A 23,521-nucleotide genomic window follows, 5' to 3' on the forward strand; every position below is an offset into this window, starting at 1 on the left:
GTCTTTCTTTATGCCATACCATACTGTTATTTATAGCTTCATAATATGTTTTGAAATCATGAAGAGTATTCCCTCCAGCTTTTTATTCTTTGTTATCACTGGTTTGGGTATCTGTGATTTTTTTCTGGTTTCATTATGAGTTTTTAGAATTGATTTGTTTTATTTCTATATAAAAGTGCCGTTAGAATTGTGATAAGAATTATATTGAGTCTGTGGATTCTTTTGGGTAGTATGGGCATTTTAACAACATTAAGTGCTTCTAATCTGTGAACATGAGATACATCTCCATTTGTTCATATCTTTCTTAATTTCTTACATCAATGTGATGTAATTTTCAGCACTTAAGTTTTTTACCTCCTTGGTTAAACTTATTTTCAAATATTACATTCTTTTTGATGTGATTATGAAAAGACTGTCACCTTACTTTTATTTTCAGGTAATTCATTGTTAGTATGTAGAAATGCAACTGAATTTTGTAAATTGATTATTATCCTGTAACTTTCTTGGTTGGTTTATTAATTCTAACAGTTTTATATGGATATATATATATATATATATATATATATATATATATATATATATATAACATTATTTGCAAATAGAGACAATGCAAATCTTCTTTTCTGATTTAGATGCCCTTTCTTTCTTTCTCTCTTTCTTTTTCTTTTCTCTTCTTTCCTAATTGCTCTGGATAGAACTCCCAGTACTGGGTTGAATGGACTTAGGAAAACTGCATCTCTACCTTGTTCCTGATCTTAGAGGAAAAGCTTTCAGTTTTTCACCATTGAGTATGATGTTAGCTGTGGGATTTTTGTATGTGAAATTTATCATTTTGAGGTACTCTTTCTGTTTCTAGTTTGTTAAGAACTTTTATTGTAAAAGGATACTGTTGTTCTGCCAATGGGTGTATCACAGATATTTATTTGCATGTTGAACCATCCTTGCCTGCTAGGAAAAAATCCCACTTACTTATGGTATATAATCCTTTTAATGTATTGTTGGATTTAGTTTCCTATTGTTTTGTTGAGGATTTTTGTATTTATATTCATTGAGAACATTAGCTTATATTTTTCATCTCCTGTGAGTTCTCTGTCTGACTATGATATCAAGGTAATGCTAGTTTCATAAAGACATTTGGAAATATTCCCTGTCTTAAATTTTCTTAAGTTTGATAAGGATTAGCATTAGTTCTTTAAGTGCTTGGCTGAATTCATCAGTGAAGCCATCTGGTCCAGGGATTTACTCTGAGGTTTCTGATTTCTGATTCAATCTCTGTACTATTTATCAGAGTTTTCTGACTTTCTGTTTCTTTTTTTTTTTTTTTTTAAGAGTCAATGTCACATTTATTGCTATAAAATATTTTTCTCTCTCTGTTCGACATCTGGTTCCCATTACATACAGTATTTGGTACTTGAGTTCACCAGCCATTTTGCATACCAAGCAGCATGCACACAAAATCCCCACCGACATCCGCCAGTACACATTTGCACCAGGTAATTCTTACTTTCCATTTACAGACAACCCTTCTGTAACCAACTTAATGCTTACCCATACATTTTTGAAGTTATGTTTTCATATTTACCTTCAGGACCAAATTGCCTACATCTGAGAAATAGAAGAAGATCTTAGAAGATGGAAAAATATACCCTGTTCATGGATAGGCAGAACTAACATCATCAAAATGGCGATATTACCAAAAGTTCTCTATAGGTTTAATGCAATGCCAATCAAAATCCCAACGGCATTTCTTGTAGAAATAGAGAAAGCAATCATGAAATTCATATGGAAAAATAAAAGACCCAGAATAGCAAAAACAATGCTAAGCAGGAAGTGTGAATCAGGCGGTATAGCGATACCAGACTTCAAACTATATTACAGAGCAATAGTGACTTTCTGTTTCTTCATGACTTAGTCTTGGTAGGTTGTATGTTTCTAGGAATCCAACCATCCAGTCTCCATTTACAGCTTCTGGGGGAAAAAAAGGAACATAAAATATAATGCAGCCCATCTTGTTTTAAAAGGAGTGACCATCTGATAGCATGCTTAAGATCATTGTGCGTTGAAAAGGTTTTGTTTTCAAATGGTGATTTTGAAAAAGTATATCTGTCATAGAAATTCTGTTCTTCCTTTAGCCTGGGTTACTATGGTGTTTAAGATAAAATATGAATGAGATGCTGTATGACAAGAGGAAGGCAAAAAGGCAGCAGTGGTGGTGGTAACGAGGACTGGTATAGATATTTCTTAGGAACATACAGCAAAAGATGGAAAAGCAGTGCTTTTCATGCCTCATTCTCTCTTCTCTTTCCACTCTGCCAGCTGTACAGATGCCATGTTTCCACTGGGCAGTCAGACACACAGAAGGTTTGCAGTGACATGCAAAGACAGTTTCCTTAACCCTCTTTGCACCACTTTTGGATAAGTTCTTAGTTTAGGTATCCTAAACTTATTATTATTCTGATAGATGCAACTTTTCATAGAAAAGTTGTATAAATTCATTGTATAAATCTCAGTACAGAGACATCTTTATATATTATCCTCATTTAAAAAATCAGAAAAAGGTAAAGGTCACATGATAAGTTAGAAACGGTGTGAGTTACATTCCAAGTTCTATTTTCCAATAAGACTGCCCTCAATGGAAGACTCTTGAGAGGAATTTTGTACAGTTTTTCCAGAGAGTGTAGACACTCATCCAGTCTGTCCATTAACCTGAATCAATCCTGGTGAATAATATTACAATGAGCCTGAATGTGGGTAGAGACAGGTTTTTCAGCCTGGATATTCAGATTTTCACTGATTTCATTTATGCAGAACATTCTAAAGAAGCATGAAGCTTTGACTAATGACTTTACTATCCATGAGACCCGAGTACAAAATGTGTGTGCACAAGGAGAAGATATCCTGAGTAAGGTGAGCTCACCCAGGGACTCCATGTCTAATTTTTGTTTTGAGACAGAAAATGCCCCAAACATAGTCATGAGTAATGCTGAAGTCATACACAGAACTTTAGCAACCTCTTCTATGCTTTTGTTCCCAAACAACTAATTATCTACTCAGTTGCTGTTTTCTGGAATTTTGTTCTTCAAGTTCTTATATGTACACCTTTGACCTTTCCTTAAATCCTTTGTTGACACTTTTACTGTGCTACTAAGATCTTGTCACTGGCTTTGGCCACAGAGTATTCTAAGAATAAAAAGGAACAGAAACATACATATACTTATTTGCAAGTTGTGAATGATTTTTTTGCTTACATATCATTTTTACAGAACCTCATTGATCTGAGTGCTATGTGACTCTATACCTTCTTGAAGCTTACATCAACTAAGAAAATTACACTTATGTATACAAACACGACAAGCTCTTCAAATACTAGAGTGGAAATAACCTTCTTGGGAGTGGGTGAATAATGGGATGATTACACTAGACTTAGAAGACAGTAGTTATATACTTGGAATAAAAGGGATGAGAATTTTTAATAGTGCTCATGAATTCACATTTCTAGCCTGGGCACTCATTAGTATATGTGTCTGTTTTCCTCTCCCCTCCACCTTGGTGTTGCAGGAAGAAATTCAGAATAAGGAGAAAATTTCTGCCAAGATCCAGGTTCTGAACGAAAAGGTCCCTTCTCTGGCGAATGCAATAGAAGCTTGGAAGTTGCAATTGGAAGATAATTATGCCTTCCAGCAATTTAACTGGAAGGCTGATGTGGTAGAGTCCTGGATAGGTATGTGTCAAGGTTGGGGTCCCTTAGATTTAAGAAATCCTGATAAATTTCATTTTAGTGTAGTCTCTGGGGATTTTTCTTTCACCATTAAAAAAAAAAGGTACTCCCTTTATTACCTACTTATCCATTCTGGACACAGTTATACTCATGTTTATACATACACACACACACACACACACACACACACAGCTAGAGGAACTGATAATTCCACAGAACCCTTTTTTTTTGGGGGGGGGGGAATCATCACAAAATATTCTAGGAAGTAAACTACAATGTATGATTGATACACTTATAATTTATATCCAGTTTTCAATTTTCCTTTTGTTCTATGAAACACTCAAAAGTTTTCTTAGCCCTAGATCTGTTTGTCATTTTTATCCTTCATCAGTTTAGAAACACCAACCATTTTACCCCCCACCCGCCTCCCATCCCATGAACCACATCCTTGGAGAATCAGGAGTTTTTCCTGTTGTCTGTGGTAAAAAAAAAAAAAAAAAAAAAACATTCTGCCAAAAAGGGTTCATTGATGACCAACATATGTTGTCTTTTTATTCATTTTCTTTCCTTTTTAGCTGAGAAGGAAATGAGCCTGAAGACCAAGTTCAACGGTGAGGACCTCACTGCCTTCCTCACTCTCCTGGCAAAGCAGGTGAGACCAGGCTGCCATGTTGACAGGTGCCAGGGAGCCCTAAACCCACATCTCACAGAAACTCAGTCCTCTGGAGTTACTTCATTTCCAGGATCTGTGGCTTCATTGTCTGTAGCATCTGTAGTGTGTGTCCCCTTTTTCCTTCTCGGTATTGATAACTTGCTACCTCTCTCTGTTTCCCCCGACCTCTCTCACATACTAGCTTTGTGGCCTTGGTATTCATCGTCTTGCAGAGAAACAACTTTTGGCTTTTTATTTTTATTTTTTCTCAGTTTGTTGGTGCATCTATTGCATTAATGACTGTACTAGTCCATTTTTGGTTATAATGCAGGTTAATTTCATCAAGAGGGGAAGTTTTTTTAATTCACAATTTGAATGGAAGTCCAAACAGCACAATGAGGGCCCCAGAGAGGATTGTAGGAAGATGTGAAAAAAGAAACCACAGCTAGAGACAAGAAGCCAGAGAGAGTCAGGGGTTCCACAGTACCTGCTGAGGGTGCACTTCCAATTGACCTATGACCTATATAATTCACCCCACCCCTTAAAGGTCCTACACTCAACACATTGAGGACTAAGCTTCCAACACATAAGACTTGGGGGGACATGTTTAAGCCATATCCAATCTATGGCAATATCTTTTATCTCTTTTTCATTTTCTTGTGGATCAAATTGATGCTCTTATTTTTTTCTAAAATTTCTTGAGATGGTAAAAAAAAATAACCATTCTTCTTTTCTCATGTAGGCACATGAATGTAAGTATATAAATTTCCCCTAAGCAAGGATTTAGCTGTATTCCACAAATTTTGTCATTTTCATTATCTTTCAGTTAAACTTTTCTGCTATACCTAATTGAGTTTCTTTTTTAACCTATCTATCACTGGGGAATTTTCTCATTATTTTTTTTAAGATTTATATATAGTTTAATTACATTGTGTTTTGAAAATATCCTCTATATTATTTCAGAATATTTATTTATATTCAAAAATAAACATTCTGTTTTGGTGAATATTTCATGTAGATTATGCATTTTACAGTGGTTTACATTATCAACCAGATTGGGGTCATTATGTTTTAAAAATATTTTGTTATTTTCATATATTTTGGACTAGGTTAAAAGTTTAGGTAGAATCATGTAATCATCTTATGTGCTGATAATTTTGCTTATGAAATTCTCCTCTTTCTAGTCCATAACAGTTCTTGACTTAAATACTTTTTTTTCAGATAATAATATATTACACTAATTTTCTTTTTTTTTTTTAATGTTTGCAGTGTGTATCTATTCTATCCTTTGGGGATTTTAAAAGTTTTGTATAATAATATATTAGATGTGTCTCTTGTAGATATCACATATTTGGTTATTACTTTATTTTTCTAATTTGATAATTTTTATTAAAAAATGAGTTTATTTACATTTAAATAAATTAATTCACAAATTTTGGTTTAAAGAGGTAATTTAACAACCCTTCTCCATCCAGTCTCCTCAATTTTTGGTCAGGGATTAAAGTGATTCCAAACATAGTTTCAGCATTTATTTCATTTTTATTTGTTGAGGGTTTGAACATATTGCTCTTACTCCTCAGGCCTTTTAGAAATTTTAACCAAAGTCTTATAATCAGGGCTGCTCTGTCTTGATGGATCCTGAAGTCAGCCTTGTAATACTACCAAAAATTCTACTTGGCGTTTTAGACCCTTAGCTATTTCTGTTTGGCTTCTAGGATGTGTTTCCTATGCAGTTTAGGAATTTAAAATGCCTTGAGAGGGAAGGGAGGCCAATATTGAACCAACTTTTCTACAGTTTTATTTTTATGTCCCCTCCAATCTTTGGTTCCCCAGATTTTTTTTATTTTTATTTTTATTTACTTTTATCCAGGTGTTAAAATTGTTCTCAAAGGGAGATTTGGTCTAACACAAGCCAACATTTAAAGCTAGAAATTAAATTCCTGAATTTTGTGATGTTGGTATCAACAGCTCCACAAAAAAATAAATTTGTGTAACTGGCACCTGTATGAGGTCTTTTTTTAGTTTGTGCACTTCCAAGGTCTTTAGTAAGACACTGCTACTAATTAGAACAGATTGTATAGTAAGAGAGTCTGGGAAAGTGTGCATGCTATAGAAAGGTTTAATTTTGATGGGGAAAATTTGGACTATAATATTATGATCCAATATTCCTTTAATATTAATTTTTATAACTAGTCTAACATTGAATTATAAAGTCTACATTCAATCGGACGTAGTGAAAATTCTAAATCCAAGTGTTCCCTTAAGCCTCTAAGTCATGTTTGCTGTTTCTTGGCCAGCACCCTAATTCTTGCCTTGCCTTCATCTTTTAAGTGATAAACGTCTGAGGAAGCCAGGTGTGAATGACCTCCTGGAACCCATACGTTTTTCCTGCTGATTGCCTCTCTATTGGTCTTTCTCAGGACACACTGGATGCCAGTCTTCAGAGCTTCCAGCAAGAGCAACTTGCTGAGATCACTGAGCTGAAGGACCAACTGGTAGCTGCTCAGCACAGCCAGAGCAAAGCCATTGAGGAGCGCCATGACGCCTTGCAAAGGCGCTGGGAGCGGTTGCTGGAAGCCTCTGCAGCCCACAGAGAGAAATTGCTGGAAAAGCAGCTGCCTCTACAGAAAGTAAGGAAAAGGACGAGGCATGATTAGGTCTCAGCCACATGGATATCAACCATGGAATTTAGAAATAGACACTGGGAACCCTGTTTGGAAAATCTAAAGACAAATTAGGGCATTGAAAAAGATCAAGAAGATATTCTGGTTGAATGAAAATGAGTCCTTTTTTTCTTAGATCAAAAGGTGGGCTTTTAAAAATGGATTGATAGGTTATACAACCAACTTGAGACGGAAGTCAGAAACACGTAGTTAATAGAAGAAGTGGTTGGAACAGAAGGGTAGAAGGTCTTCACATCCTTAGAACTAAAACTGGCAGGGAGGAGTGAAAGCTGACCTTGTCGTTTTATCTAACTCAAATAAAGGGAGTACCGGATAGTAGCCATAAAACATGTTCTCAACTCATATTGACATTTCCTAGGTGGGAAGCCTTTATATAGGTCAGGTGACATTTCTTTTGAAACTTGCTTCCCCGTTTAAGAAAAAGGACAATACTGCCAACCTCTCCTGACTTCCTCTGTCAGTACTACTAAAATAGATGATGGATCCAAAAATGCAAAAGAAACCACTAAATTCTATATGGATATAAGTGATTAAAATTTTTTCCAGTGGTGGCTACTAAGGCATTGTATATATATTATAAAGTATATCAATAATAAAAGAGGGTCAGGGAAATTTTTGAGCATCCCCAGACCAGAAGAAGCATTGTACTTGGCAATAAGTTAAGGCAGGGAGTTCGAGAAATTGAGAAACAAACACACACATGAAAGTCAGTCTGGACCCTTAGTTAATTTATACTCTGCTTAAGTGTTAGGTAGCAGTTAGACATAATCAGTCAGTCAGGGGTTGAAAAAAATAGTACAGAGCAAACCAGTCAATCAACAGCTCTGCCTTAGTGGAGTTGTACAGGCTGACAAGATAGCTCTTTCAGGACCCTGGCCTAACCCCAGCTTTATAAACTATTCCTCTTACTACAGGAGAAAGTATAGATAAATTCAGGAGGTAAGAATCAAGGGTGAGTGTTTGCATTAAAAGGGCCTGATGCCTACAACATCCTAAGCAAGATCATGCTCAAACAATAGACCTGAGATTCACAAACTTGGAAAACAGGACAATTGAGACAAGCCTATACTGACAATAAATTCTGTAAACCCAAGTTCTAAGTAGAACCTATCAGCTGGGCCAAGATGACCAAGACTTGCCATTAGGCTGCTAATCAATGTAGTCTGTCAATCCAGAGCTTGAAGGTGATACTTGAGTGGAACTTTCTATCAGCTCTGTCCTCATACCCCAATAAAACTGAGCTCACAAAAAAAGGTGTTGTCTCTCAAGATGGCCCTTCTTCTCCCTTGGGGGTACCTTTTTTTTTTTTTTAACAGACTTTGCTGATTTTACTATATTTTATGCCTTTCTTGAAATTCTCTGCTGCAAGAATACAAGAACCCAGAACACAATGCAAATCTCTGTTAATAAAAGAACATAGGACCTACAGAAACAAATCTTAAATAAAAAAAATCAATTAAGCATATATATTGTTGAAGTAAGTTCACAAGATAAGAAGTAATGGTATAATACATTTATCCCTTTCCACTCCATTTAGGTGAATTTTCTTTAAGTCTTGTGGTGGGTAGGAGAGGAAACCCATTTTCATATTTTCTCAAGATAGATCTCCTTAGAAATACAATCTGCTGACCCAAAATCTAGATTGCATTTTAAGTCTCAAACTATTTTTGATCACCTGCTGTTTGTAAAAATCCGTGCTTTTTTGGAAAGACTGTTTTAGTAATATAGACGACTCAGTCTTTCAAGAGCATGGGCAACTTGAGACAATACGTAGATTCATGCTAAGGATGTAGGTCAAGAGTAGGAAATGTTTTAAAGCAGTGGTTTGAGAAGCTTCCGACATGAGATTAGGTCCAAACAAGTGCTAGTGGGAAGCTAGGAAAATGATGTAGTATGCTCAGAAATGTCAGCAGGATGTGATCTGCAGAAACTTGGAGGAAAAGAAGAGGAAGTGGATAAAGAATAAAAGAGTTGCCTGATTTGTGATAATTTTTCCCTGTATTTGTTCATCATCCATTTCTGCATGTCTTGTGTGCACCAGGTAGAACCTGAGCTCATGCTACCATAAGAAATGTAGTTGTAAACTACCTTGCCACTCTCGAACTCTTAAGAGGTGAAATGACTTTCAGAGTCATTCAGGTTTTCATTTGTAAATGATGAAACACTTGACTAGTTTCACACAGTGAGAAAATTCTAAGCCCAGGGCTGTTCCTCTCCTGTCTGTTCATCTGATCACATGGTCCCTCCTGGTTTTAGTTCATCCCTTTGAGAGTGCTGGCTCTCAGAAGACAGTCATTATTTTTATCCTCAATCTTCTCTTCTGCTGAGAACCTTTATCAGGAAAGATGAGTCTGTCTGGTTTTTCCTCTGCAGGCTGAGGAGCTCTTCATGGAATTTGCACACAAGGCTTCAGCTTTCAACAACTGGTGTGAGAACGTGGAAGAGGACTTGTCCCAGCCTGTGCACTGCGTGTCGCTGCAGGAGGTCCGGCAGCTGCAGAAGGAGCACGAAGCATTCTTGGCCTCCCTGGGTGGGGCTCAGGAAGACTTCAACTATTTGGTGGCACTAGACAAGCAGATTAAGGCCTTAAATGTGCCTTCTAGCCCTTACACCTGGCTGACGGTGGAGGTGCTGGAAAGGATCTGGAAGCAACTACCTGACATGATCAAGGTAACTTGAGGCAGAAGAGTGACTTTTGCCTGCAGTGAGCATGACCCCTTAATTTGTCATCCAAGTTGGTGTCTTATAAGAAAAAAAGAAACATTGTTAGTAATTAAACTGAGAAAGGAGCCACAAACTAACAAACACTAAGAAACATTGGGCAATAGCTTTACCATGTGTGTGCATATGTATGTATTCATAAGCCCTATCTCTCCCCCTATCCAAGGCATTCTCTACTTTTATGAGTTTGTTTTAAATTTTTGTTATCTATGATGATGGACATTATTGAAACTATGATAAGTAAAAAGATGAAAGATTAATAAAAACTAACTCCATCACCATTTTTTAATAGCAACTCTTGTTACTATCTTTCCATTTAAAAATAATTATCTGTTCTTTTAAATTTAATTCTACCCCCACACACACATCAAAAAAAAAAAAAAAAAGAAAGAAAGAAAGAAAAAATACTAAGAGGAGGGGAAGTTTGCTGTTAATAATCATTTACTTATTACTGGGATTGGTCCTAGATACTCCTATAAGTACTTTACAAATTGCTTCCTATCTCTGATCTTACCTTACAGGTCTTTTCTACATTTTGGAGGTGGGAGGTGGTGGGGTAAGAAGAAATAGGAACATATAGACATGTGCCTGTGGAAGATAGGTTAGATTTTGGAGAGGGATGTCCAACTGAGCTGACAAACTGGTTGTCTTACGGCAAAGGCAGGTTTTTTATGTGAGTCTTACTGTCTGTGGTTTGGGTTTTAGGAGCGGGAGCAGGAGCTACAAAAAGAAGAGGCAAGACAAGTCAAGAACTTTGAGATGTGCCAAGAGTTTGAGCAGAATGCCAGTGCCTTCCTTCAGTGGATTCAGGAGACCAGGTGTGCTGGGCTCCCTCCAACCCCACAACCCCTATGCCACACACATTATTTGATGACATGCATTCTGAAGGGGAGTGGCAACATTCCCATAGCATGCACTATGTCCCCAAATCACATACTGACTGTGCTATATGTTTGGATTTGATTGCTTTAATCCTTATAGCTTCAAGAAGCAAGAATTTCATCCTTCCACCCATATGCACCCTTCTTTATTCTCTCCTTAGTATTCTCAGTTTTCCTCCTGTTGCCTATAATTGTAGTCCAAAATAATAACAATCCTTTATTTACTTGCCACATTGAACTTTACAAATTGCTTCCTATCTCTGATCTTACCTTTCAGAGCAACATTGAAAAATGCATGGAACAAATATTATTACTTCTAAGTGTGTGAAGATATTCAACTAGTAAATTCACTTGCTTAAGGTCACATATGTACTTATTGGCACAACAAGAAATCACCTAACATGAAGCTCTTATTTTGCCAGCCCCCTAGAGTGTAATGAGAATCAAGTGAGCTAATAAGGGGTACAAAATGTTCTATACATGAAGATAACATTTGTCACATCTCCTCAGGAAATGACCTGGAAAAGTGAAAATTTAAAGGATACAGTTGTTAGAACAAATTATCCAAGTTGGTAGAATGTGTCTATTAGGTAGGTCAGAATTGAGGTGTTTTGATGATTAAATGGGTAGCTGGCCAAGCCATAACATATGCTACTTCTATATACTCATTGGTAAGGATAAATGAGATGAACAAAAAGAATTCTTGCATCATGTCTAAAAATACATAGGAAATAGCACATTCTCCTCTGTCTCTGGTTCGGTTCCCTTATCAGACCCTGGCAGTGTGTGCTCAACATTAAACATCTGTGCTCTCTATCCTAAAGCAAGGAGCTTCAATGAAAAGCTTAGAGTTTCTCAGGGTGGGAGAGACTTCGGAAACAGTGTAGAAAGCTTTATATTTTATGGCTACAAATGATTTAGAATGTTTCGTAGATCTGAAGAAACAAGATAATTGAAGTGATCCATGTTAACATATGATCTCTCTTTTCTCTCTTCCAATTCATGTTCCGGTTCTTCGTATCCAGGGCTTATTTTCTGGATGGGTCAGTATTTCATGCTATCATGTTTGTTTTCTTATATTATTCTGGAAGAATTAGTTAAGGAGATCTTAGAACTGAGGTATAATGATCCCATTACATTATGATAATGCATAAATAAAAATACAGGATGAGAAAGAAGCTAATTTATTTTATTCTACCCCTATATTCCAGTAGGTAGAGCCTTGTTGACATTGTTTAAGTGTTCAGAGTCAGCCCAATATTCACAGGATCTGCATCTGTGGTTTCAACCAAATGTAGATTGAAAATATTCGTGAAAAATATTATCTGTACTGAACATTTACAGTATTTTTCTTATTATCACCTAAACAGTATGATATATCAATTATTTGTTTAATAATTACATCATATTAGGAATTGCGGGTAATCTAGAGATGATTTAAAGTGCATGGGAGGTGAGGAGGCTTATATGAAAATATGTGCCATTTTATAAAAGGGACTTGAATAGCCACAATTTGGGTATTCATAGGGATCCTGGAACCAATACCCATGGATACCAAGGGATGACTGTATGTAATAATAGAACTAGAAGTACACATGCAAGTCTTCTCCTACGCAGAGAAGAAAGACCTAGGCAGTCCTGTGTCCTTCTCATCAATCTGAATGATTGCCACAAACAGAAGGTTTGGTTTGAAAATTTAGTTTTGTGAAACTTCATTTTATAGAAGCCATATAACTTGGGAGAAGTAGAAGCAGAGATGTGTAGGGGCTTCAAGTTGTTATATCTGCATGAAATATTGTCCTCTGATATTATGACTAATGTATTCCTTTGATTCTCAACTAGATCTTTACTCAAAGAAACAGGAACTCTAGAAGCCCAATTGGATGCAAATAAAGTAAGTAATGATTGTTTATTCATTGCCAGAATTAAAAAGAACTCAAGAGAAACCACTTAACAGCAACATGATGATGTTTTTAGGGAACTATCATCCCAGACCCCAAAGCTAAGGATGCAGTCCCAACTCTTGCCATCAAGTGGCACTCTAACCACAGGCCACCACACTGTAGCTATGGACCTCAGTTTTGCATTTATACAATGAGCTAATATCTCTATTACAGAGTTGCTGTAACAATTAAGTAAGGGAGCAGATAGAAAGGTTCCTAGCTTACAGCCTGGAACATCAGTGAATCTGTGCTGTTACTTAATGTGGTAAAATGATATAACTGAATCTAGATCATCTCCCAACAATTGAGAGAAACAATGGGCATAGAATAGTGTTTCTCCATCTTATTTTCAATTGCCTTTTCCCGAGAGGAAAATAAAATAAATACATTTAATTAAATTTAATTTCTTCATAACAACAGAAGAGTAAGGTGTCAACTAGAGTTGATAGTTGGGGGACCTCCAAGCCTTATAACATCTAACTTTTCTCACACAACCCTCACCATCATCATATCCAATTCATTCCTCCTCTCCGTGGGGGACAATATTCCCTCATTGAGAAATCATAGGCAAGATGCAGAAATTTGCCATATAATGTGCTTGGGTAGCAGCAGCAGCAGCCCATGCACATCTGCAGGCTGATGAAAGGGCCCAGGATTGAACACTTAGAGCTCAGCCACAATCAATAATGCAGACAATTCACATGCAATCACTGAGAGTTGATGATGCATGAGTCCCAGAAATTATGCTCTTCTTTATTTGCAAGATATGGCTATTAACTCTAAACTTCATATTTTAAAGAATAGAAGGGGGACTGATAAGGTAGGACACGGGTATCAGGGGAAGGCAGGAGGAGGGGACAAGGGAACGAACTGGGGAATTAAATTGATCAAATCTAAGTGCATGCCCCAATGAAAACAATTAGACAGCGTAATTATTACGCACCAATAAAAACATTCAAAAGAGAATACCAGAATGATAGGCATCATCTCACCTAAACATCCCACTATTCCAGAAACGAGGACTACAGAGTGAAGTGATTTTCATAAAAGAGAAGCAGGTTCCTGAAAATAATTGAAAAGAAGCAATTCAGTGAAACTCAAGTTCCTCAGCCTCCTCACTTCTCTCCTGTCTCCAGGTGTGGAGCTGGAAGTCTGACCGACTACCTCTCTTCTCTTTATCCAGAGGAAGCAGAAGGAGATCCAGGCCATGAAGCGTCAGTTGACCAAGATCGAGGACCTGGGAGACAACATGGAAGAGGCTCTGATCCTCGACATCAAATACAGCACCATTGGTCTGGCCCAGCAGTGGGACCAGCTCCACGAGCTGGGGATGCGAATGCAGCACAATCTGGAGCAACAGATCCAAGCCAAGTATGGAGGATGGATAGCCAGGGGAGGGACTTAACCAAGGGCTGGGGGTGGGGTACTAGATTGAAGAGCTGCTTCAGAAGTACTGCACTCACCTCCAGAGCCAGTGCTCTTTCTCATTTCCACAGAGGGACTATTTCACTTTACACTGGGATCTATAATGAAATAAGACACATACCTTGTCCCCTGAGTCTACCTATTATCTACCTCGACAAGTGACTTCTTGATCCAGTTTTTGGAGTCCCTTCACCATCTTGTGTGATCTATTCAGAAAACATTCCCTTTAGCAAAATGTCATTCAAAATATAATATCTGGAATGGGAGAAATATTCAGGTATGGCCTAATAGAGCAGAACAGTAAAAACGTTTTTTAAAGATAAATTATCTCAAAGCAGCTTTGTAGGCCTCAATAAATTTCTAGTAGTATTTTTATCTATATCAGGAATTGGCAAGGAATCCTGTAAAGGCCTTGTTATAAATGCTGTGGTCTTTGTGAGTCCAGTGGTTTCAGTTGTAGCATTTCAACTTGGCTGATGTAGTTGCAAGGTAGCCATAGATCATTCATACAGGAATGAACATGTTCCAGCAAAATTTTATTTATGGACACTAAAGTTTGAATTCTATATAAATTTCAGGTTTCATAAAATGCTCTTTTTTGGATTATTTTCAACTGTATGAAATATGGAAACAGCATTCTTGACAATGGACTATAAAAACAGAGGGCAGGCTGGATTTGGCCCCTGGAGCACAGTTTGTCAAACTCTGAGCTAGATGACTTAAATAGTGAATGTTTCTTAAAATTCCTCTCTCTTCCATGTGGGATGTCTTTTGCTGTTCTTGTTTTATTTCATGGATTAATTTCTGCTTTCCTTTCAGGGATACCATAGGTGTGAGTGAGGAGACGCTAAAGGAGTTTAGCACCACCTATAAGTGAGTAGAACTTCCTAGTTGACTGGTGCTTTGTTTCCTAGACCATTCAGAATTAGTTGAAAACTAACTAATCCTTTTTTTTTTCCCTCTGAGTGACTTGATGAGATCTTAAATGAAGATCTAAATATGTTAATTTGCTTCAGCTACAGCTTTTAATATGAAATGTCTATAAGATTCTTGGATTAAATACATTTCATTTATGCTCAATTCTTTATGATTTTCCCTCTATTCATTAGGTTAAAAAAATACAGAGATACAGATAGGCTCTCTAATCTCTCAAGACCTATGACATATCTAAAAACCCGTAGCTAATGCAACAAGAAAGACCTGTTCCTTTCTGTTTTAGTCCTGGTTCTCTCTTGAGCTTGCTAACATGTTTTTATTCTTTAGACACTTTGATGAGAATTTGACAGGGCGCTTGACTCACAAAGAATTCAGGTCCTGCCTGAGAGGACTCAATTATTACTTGCCCATGGTGGAGGAGGATGAACCTGAGCCTAAGTTTGAGAAGTTCCTGGATGCTGTGGATCCAGGAAGGTAAGAAGAGGACCAAGAGTCAGATCCAGGCAGGGATTGGGGCTTGGACAGTGTTTTAATCAGGTTTTTCACTGTTGCAACTAAAAGATCTGATCAGAACAATTGTAAAGGAGGAAAAGTTTATTTGAGGGCTCTTGGTTTCAGAGGTCTTAGTTCATAGAAGGCTGGCTCCATTCCTTGGGACTTAAGATTGGCAGAAGGAGGAAGAGTGTGGCAGAGGCATGAGGCTCATATGATGATCAGAAAGAAGAGAGAGAGAGAGAGAGAGAGAGAGAGAGAGAGAGAGAGAGAGCATAAATGAATTGGGCAGCTCTTGATTTTCTTTCATGAATAACTCAGAAGTAAATGGCATTAATTCCAACTCAGTCCCTCATTCTGCAATTCACGTTTTATGTTTGATTTATGAATTTCAGCTATTTCAAAGGATGGAACTTGAGAGAAGAATCCTTTCACATATATGAGATCTTAAGGAATGTTAGATGATTCAAGAGCTAACAATTGAGGGTAGAGGTGTGTGTACTGTGAGAGTGGTGTAGTCAAAGACATAAGTTACTGTTTGGGACCAATTCTTTCTAATACAGAAGACCAAAGAAGACAAGTCATTATTTAAATATGTGGGACTGGTGCTGATGGGAAATTCCAAAACTGTGTAAAGAGAACAACCCATGCAGAACAGAGTCTAGAGCTTATCAATGTTTATTTGTCTGTAAGGTGGGTAGATTATCAAGACGAAGAGTATAGTCCATAGTCTCAGAGAGTTTATTTGAAGGAGGAACTTGGAGAATAGAGCTGCTCTCTGTCTTCTGAACACTGAATAGCATGGAAGAGAGCCTGCCTTCTTCTCTGACTTGGGAAGGTCTATCTTCTCTTCCATTTCTCCTACAGGAAGGGCTATGTCTCACTGGAGGACTATACATCATTCCTGATTGACAAGGAGTCAGAGAACATCAAGACCAGTGATGAGATAGAGAATGCTTTCCAATCCCTGGCAGAGGGCAAGGCCTATATTACCAAAGAGGACTTGAAGCAGGTCAGATTCCAGTTCTTTCTGTTACTTTGCTCTCATGATCTGGATTATGGTCATCTCAGTCTTGGTTGCCTTACTTTGAAAACCCCACCCACCTACCCACATTTTCTTTTCCCTTAGACTTCCTTTTTCACAATATGTCATTTGTTTGGTCACTTCATTTGGTCTTGATGAAGCTCAGAAACCTACAGTGCTTCTCTGATAACTAACAGAGTCAATCCAAAACCTACAGCTCAGCTTTTAACGCTAATTCATTTCCCTTGTATTTAACAAGTCAAACTTAGGCAATGAGAGTGAGTGAATGGTGAAAATGAGTAAGCTCTTTCCTTGAGGAAAGAGCCACACTGGAAATTTGAGTTGGTCTTTTTTTTATTACAAATCATGAATTTATGAATAAAAGTTGTGATAAGAGCAGAGCTTGCTCCTCCCTCCAAAAGCTCTCCACCTCCTACACTTAGAGCATAGAAAATGCCTCAGGGAACCAGCTATTTCAAGTCTCTGTAACGCTGTTTTTCTATTTTTATGTTTTTTAGGCCTTAACCCCAGAACAAGTGTCATTCTGTACCATACATATGCAGCAGTATATGGACCCACGGGGTCGAAGTCAGCCTGCTGGCTATGATTATGTTGGCTTCACCAATTCCTACTTTGGCAATTGATGAGCAGATTGTTGAGGATCATAGAAAATCTCGGTTTGGGGGAAAGTATTGGGAAATGAAGGGAAAAGGGAGGGTGGGGGGTGAAAAGATGGATGTGTGTGTGTGTGTGTGTGTGTTACATTTATTGCAGGATTTAAAAAATATATCAAGCTTGTGAGCATGGGTGAGAAGTTAACAGAGTTGGTGGAGAGGAAGCTATGAGCTTATTTTGGAGGCAACTAGTCACTGCTGAGGAGTGCCAGGCTTTATTTTTAATTTGTTAGGTTTCTGTATACCTTTATTGTTTTCTTGTGTTCAGATTAGAAAATAAAGTATGTTTTTAAAGGTTGAAATGAAATAAAATATTTCTGACCCAATTGAGCTTGTGCATTACTGGAAACCAAACCATTCTCAAAATAGAGACAGCTAATTGTACTGTAAAGAATGGCTATGGTAGAGTAGATAAATAAAATCCAAGGTAATTTGCCATTTCTTTTTAGCTTCGGAATGTCTTTAAATTCTTACATTTGAAAATGAAGATATTTGATTTTCTGGGGAACTGCAATATTTTTGTCTGTAAAATGGAACCATATGGAGATCAGCATGGAGAACTTTTTTCTTTTTAATTTGTTCCTTTCATACTTCACCATTATAGTAGATGTTATCACTATGAGAAGGACAAAATTCCTTTATAGCAGCGCTCCCCTCCTTGTTCTCCAATCGCCTGAATTTCTTCATAAGTTTTAATGTAGTAAAAATAACATTTGTGTTATTTTTTAAATTAATCTTTAATTAAAAAGTCAATAGAGCTTTAATAAAATTACAAATTACAGAAAAAAACAAGAGGCAGTGTTCTCACCAGGAATTTTCAGGACAGGTTTGCTCTGAAGAAGTTCAAATGCTTATATATTCTGGCCTGATTTGTAAAAAGGTGATGGTGTCATTTGGTCATGAAAACTCTTAGGTCTTTTTTTGCTTTGTATAAAAGTCCTGATATCCCACATAAATAGCCCTCACCTCTCAATACATGCACACTCCATTTGATTACCATCTTGTCTCAATTCCTTTCTCTGCACGGGAATTAATCCTTCCTTCAGCCAGGGAAAAATCCTATCGCAGGAGCCACTTAAAAGAATTGTGGTTAATACTAAAAAGTCATCTTTGCTGTTACTAAGTAAATAAGTATTAAATAAGTATTTCACTGACTTGTATGAACAATCAACTAATATGTCATGGAGTATGACAATAAGAAAGCATTTTACATATGAATGTCTACAAATATCTAAATTAATTACAAGTAGCTAAAAATTTTACAGTTGAAAAGAGTATAGTCCAGTAGGCCACCAAAAAATCAGTTTTGTGTAGTATCACCCAAGTATGGAGAGTCTAAGACCCTGCATTGAAATAATCAAAGGCAAAGGTAATTATGGTTTTACCCCCTGCCCCAAGATGGGAAAACTAGGCTACAGTCTCATGCATGCTAGGCAAGCACTTGACCACTGAGCTATACCCCCAGTCCTCCTGCTGGGGGTATAGCTCAGTGGTCAAGAATTTTCAAGACATAACTCAGATTTTAGGCATGTGATGGATGAAAAAGTGTTCTTTACAGTCAAAGACAACTAGTGCCATCTTATAAAAGAGATTGAGTAATATATATGAAATATTTATCTAATACAATATTTGTCTGAAGAAGCAATGAAAATGCTTTAAAATAAAATGGTCAGACCTACATACAGTTCTTTCTGAAATCAGATCTGTGCAAAAAAGTGTAATAGAAATCCATATAATGAAATTAAACCCCTATCTCTCACCATGCACAAAACTCAACTCAAAGTGGATCAAGGACCTAGGAATTAAACCAGAGACCCTGCATCTATTAGAAGAAAAAGTAGGCCCAAATCTCTATCATGTCAGATTAGGCCCTGACTTTCTTAAAAAGTCTCCTATAGTGCAAAAATTAAAATCAAGAATCAATAAATGGGACGGATTCAAACTAAAAAGCTTCTTTTCAGCAAAAGAAACAATCAATGAGGTGAAGAGAGAGCCTACATTTTTGGGAACAAATTTTTACCACACACACATCAGATAGAGCACTAATCTCTAGGATATATAAAGAGCTCAAAAATCTTAACACCAAAAAAACCCCCGAAATAATCCAATCAATAAATGGGCCAAGGAACTGAACACACACTTCTCAGAAGAAGATATACAATCAATCAACAACTATATGAAAAAATGTTCAACATCTCTAGCAACTAGAGAAATGCAAATCAAAACTACTCTAAGATTTCATCTCACTCCAGTCAGAATGGCAGCTATTAAGAATACAAACAACAATAAGTGTTGGCAAGGATGTGGGGAAATAGGTACACTCATACATTACTGGTGGGACTGCAAATTGGTACAGCCAATATGGAAAGCAGTATGGAGAATCCTTGGAAAACTGGGAATGGAACCGCCATTTGACCCAGCTATCCCACTCCATGGCTTATACCCAAAGGACTTAAAAACAGCATACTACAGGGACACAGCCACATTAATGTTTATAGTAGCACAATTCACAATAGCTAAACTGTGGAACCAACCTAGATGCCCTTCAGTGGATGAATGGATAAAAAAATGTAGCATATATACACAATGGAATATTATTCAGCATTAAAAGGGAATAAAATTATGGCATTTGCAGGTAAATGGATGGAGTTGGAGAATGTAATGCTAAGTGAAGTTAGTCAATCCCCAAAAACCATGATTTAAGGATGCTGATTCATAATGTCATTGTGGGGGGAAAGCATTGGAAGATTAGATCAACTGTAGATAGGGCAAAGGTGGGGGAGGAAAAGGGAAGGGGCATGGGGGTAGGAAAGACAGTGGAATGAGATGGACATCATTACCCTAAGTACAGGTATGAAGACAGGAATGGTGTGACTCTACTTTGTGTAAAACCAGAGCTATAAAAAATTCTGCTCTATACATGTAAGATGGATTGTAATGCATTCTACTATAATGTATAACAAATTAAAATAAAAAATAAAATTAGAAAAGTATAATTTTTTAATCAGCATACATGATTTAGTAGGACACTATAAATATTCATTGTATAATATTATAACAATTAGAATTTATATCTAATATCCTTCTTAATCTCAAAGTTCTCCTAATTAATATTCATCTTTTTTTTTGACCTTCTGTTTACTTACTTTAAACTGTAATTCTGGGCCCTAGATCTCTGGCTGCAGACTTGATTTTTTCTTTCTTAATACCTAGTGCTTGGTTGGATCTCCAAAATTTTATTATTTCTATATGAATATCCCTTTTATTTCTTATGAATCTTTTGGATTCCATCCATCAATTCTTGTTTCCATACTCTGCTTACATATAGCTGGAACTCTTTCCCAGCATTTCATCCTCTCGTGTCTCTGGGATCTAGATCCATCTTCCTGTCTTCTCCAGTCAGGCGCAGTGCTGGATGATAGCACTCTATCCAGCTCTGTTGTGATATATAAAATTCTGGACACAGCTGTCTCTGGCTTATACCAATGCCAACTGGTAAAAAATAAGGCCCTCTAAGGTGATACCAACTAGAAACTTCAACTAATAAGAGATGGTTGTATTGTGTACATAATGTGTATCAGGCTTTATCCTAAATACTTTATATTAATCTTCACCCCAAATACCTATAAAATGGATATTGTTATCATTCCATTTTACAATTGAGAAAATGGAGACACAAAATGTTAAAGAAAATTTTCCTAGGTCACACAGCTAAAAAGCATCAGGACTACTCTCTCTCTCTCTCTCTCTCTGTATGTTTGTGTGTATATATCTAGAATGAATGTTTGCCCTTTTAAAGCACATGGTCAAATCTTTAATTAAGAGAGGCAAATTTCATAGCCTACTTCTGTTGTTTCCTACCCAAATCAATTATGTCAAGTTCTATAGACATGGACCTCAGAAATATCTAACAAACCCCCCAAGTGACTCCTAACACTTCCATACTTTTGACTGCTTCATTTGGAAGTTAGGCATACCTTTAAATATTGCTTAGTGATTCTTGGAGCACCCTTACTCACCACTGGCCAGTGGGTGTTTAGGGATTGTCATGCTGGGTTATTGATAGGTTATGGAAATAAATCTTCTCAAGTCCCTCAGAGCAACGAGGTAGGATCCATCCTACACTGAAAAGGTCTCTAGGGTAGATGGGCCCTCTCCTCAGACGCTGACCTTTCTGCTACCTAAATAACTCACTACTTCTCTGTATCTCATTCTTTTCTCTAAGATGTAGGTCCTTCTTCCAAACTTAATTTTCTAATTACCAATGTGTTTCTTTTTTCCTGAAAACATAAAAACTATGGATTCCACTTAGAAAAAAAAATCACAGACTAAATTCTTCCTTGATTTCTGAAGTCATCCCTCACTTCTCTTTCATGGCTAAATCCTGTGGATCTGGATCCCACTGTTTCAAAATCTCTTATGATTGTAGTTTTCTTCAATTTTCGACATCACAGCCCCTATTCAGGCCTCCGCCTCTCTGAAGGATGATGGAAACGGAGTGATTACTGGTCCCCTTGCCTCTGGTTTCTCCCTGATGAAATTCATCATCCTCCCTGCCACTGGGTTCATCTCAAATCACATCACAGATGCCACTTCACTATCTGCTCGCAGGTTTATCATGTTCTGCCTCCCAGTTCCCAAGGGGTCATATCTGAAGCAAGGTATTCAAATTGCTTCCCACCCCCAACAAATGAGTCCTAACCTGAGCGAACTTCACAGTAATTTGTGAGACATTTTCAGCTTCCTGGACAACTAACTCACCATCCTTTGGACCAGGTCTATGTTGTCTGACCTCCCAACCTGTGGTTATTCTGTTGGCCCTTCTGTGAACGTCCTCAGTCAGTGCACTCAGGAGTCATTCATTCTCCAGGAACAAGGTCACATCCTACCTTAGACATGAAGACTTCTCTGATCTTCCCCCTCCAGAATAAAATTTCCCTGAACAAAAAGCCAACGTCACTTTCCATAACACATTCATAACAGCAACTGAAATTTATTAGACGATCACTAAGGCTAAATTCTTTACATTCATGATTCCCTTTAATCACCAAAACAAAACTATGAAGTTACAACCATTTATTCAGATGAAGGCTTTGAAACTGAGGGAAGGTTAAGCGACTTATCCAGGGTTATACAGTCACTTAGGTTGAAGGGCTTACATTCAGGCTCCCACCAGACAGCTTTAGGAATTCACTACTATAGGGAAAAGTGCATGGAGTGTTGCATACATGGCACACATTAAGGGCATCTGAGTGGCAGGCCACTCCCCTGTGCTAGGCGTGTGAGCAGCAAACCGCTTACCCCATAGGCACAGCCCTGGGCATGGGGCCATGTGTGGCAGTCCCTGCACTTGCTCCATGGCCCACTCCTCGACTGGTCGCTGCAAAGACAGTTAGCAGAAATTGCATCGGTGGTTGCCTATAACCTGTTTAGCTACTGACTGAGTATATATACATGGTAACTGCACAATAAAATCAGACCTGCTTCCTGCTTGGTCTCCGGAGGTCTTGATTAGCAACTCTGTAACCACACTCTCCTTTACCCTGTTCCGTGGACCTCCTCGCTGGATGAGAGAGCCCACAAACACTACACTTTCACTTATCCCTAACCATGTCTGGCACTGTGTGTGGAACATTGTAAGTGGAAGTCTGGATAGGTAGAATAGATAGCTCTACAACAGATTCCAAGGATAATACCCTAGTCAGGGAGAAAGGACTGTCCTTGACACCAGAGAGCAACAGCACTTACCAAGGAGAATAGGAAATAAATACATTTTCTGAAATAGAATCTTCCCATCTTACATAAACAATTAAAATGAAGGAAGTAAATTAATAATAAGTCAGAGATAGCTCTACTATATAATAAAATAAAAGATACCCAGTGAGAGGGGGAATAACCTTCCTTTTCATTTTAGGAAGGTATCATTCTGTCATACTGCTTTTCACTGAATTCCAAATATTGGAAGAGCATTAGAGGTCAAATATTCTAATCATGGTATGATTTTGTAAAACTCTATAGTGACCCTGCTAGGGTTCTGCCAGCCAATGCCCTGAACTTGAATACTCCAAATTTATTGTCATGATCTTAATGAATTATGAAAAGCCTTAATTCTTAGTGGGTTTCAGTAACTAAGGGGGCATCTATGAGGCTGAATGTGAAAATTCATATTTTGTGCTCACTGTGAGTTGAACACAGAGAGCAGAGTCAGAAGCCCTCCCTCTGCTGTCTCAAGTAGCTTTGGAGGAAAGACCGGCAGGATGGGCTCTTCCAGTGGCTGCTGAGTGGGACACCTTTGACCTGAGGTCAGGAAAATCTGGCCTGTTGGTCTGTGACCAGCTTACACAGAGGAGAGTGTCCCTTTGAGCTAGTCT

At 37.6% G+C, this 23,521-nt stretch overlaps 1 protein-coding gene across 1 annotated transcript in view; it reads left to right on the plus strand.

Annotated features, from left to right (window-relative positions):
• Nucleotides 1-17,476, plus strand: part of Spta1 (spectrin alpha, erythrocytic 1) — a 78,605-nt gene extending 61,129 nt beyond the window's left edge. The window contains exons 40-52 of the mRNA XM_027950791.2: nt 2,809-2,907; nt 3,559-3,721; nt 4,294-4,370; nt 6,791-7,000; nt 9,428-9,724; nt 10,481-10,593; nt 11,682-11,699; nt 12,499-12,550; nt 13,783-13,970; nt 14,844-14,897; nt 15,288-15,434; nt 16,320-16,464; nt 16,995-17,476. Of these exons, the coding sequence (XP_027806592.2) occupies nt 2,809-2,907; nt 3,559-3,721; nt 4,294-4,370; nt 6,791-7,000; nt 9,428-9,724; nt 10,481-10,593; nt 11,682-11,699; nt 12,499-12,550; nt 13,783-13,970; nt 14,844-14,897; nt 15,288-15,434; nt 16,320-16,464; nt 16,995-17,120 (1,689 nt within the window). The 3' untranslated portion in view covers nt 17,121-17,476. The remainder of the gene's footprint in view (nt 1-2,808; nt 2,908-3,558; nt 3,722-4,293; nt 4,371-6,790; nt 7,001-9,427; nt 9,725-10,480; nt 10,594-11,681; nt 11,700-12,498; nt 12,551-13,782; nt 13,971-14,843; nt 14,898-15,287; nt 15,435-16,319; nt 16,465-16,994) is intronic.
• The last annotated feature ends 6,045 nt before the right edge of the window (nt 17,477-23,521 follow it).

The sequence above is a fragment of the Marmota flaviventris genome, chromosome 10 (genome assembly GCF_047511675.1).
Source record: "Marmota flaviventris isolate mMarFla1 chromosome 10, mMarFla1.hap1, whole genome shotgun sequence".
In the NCBI taxonomy this organism is placed as follows: domain Eukaryota; kingdom Metazoa; phylum Chordata; class Mammalia; order Rodentia; family Sciuridae; genus Marmota; species Marmota flaviventris.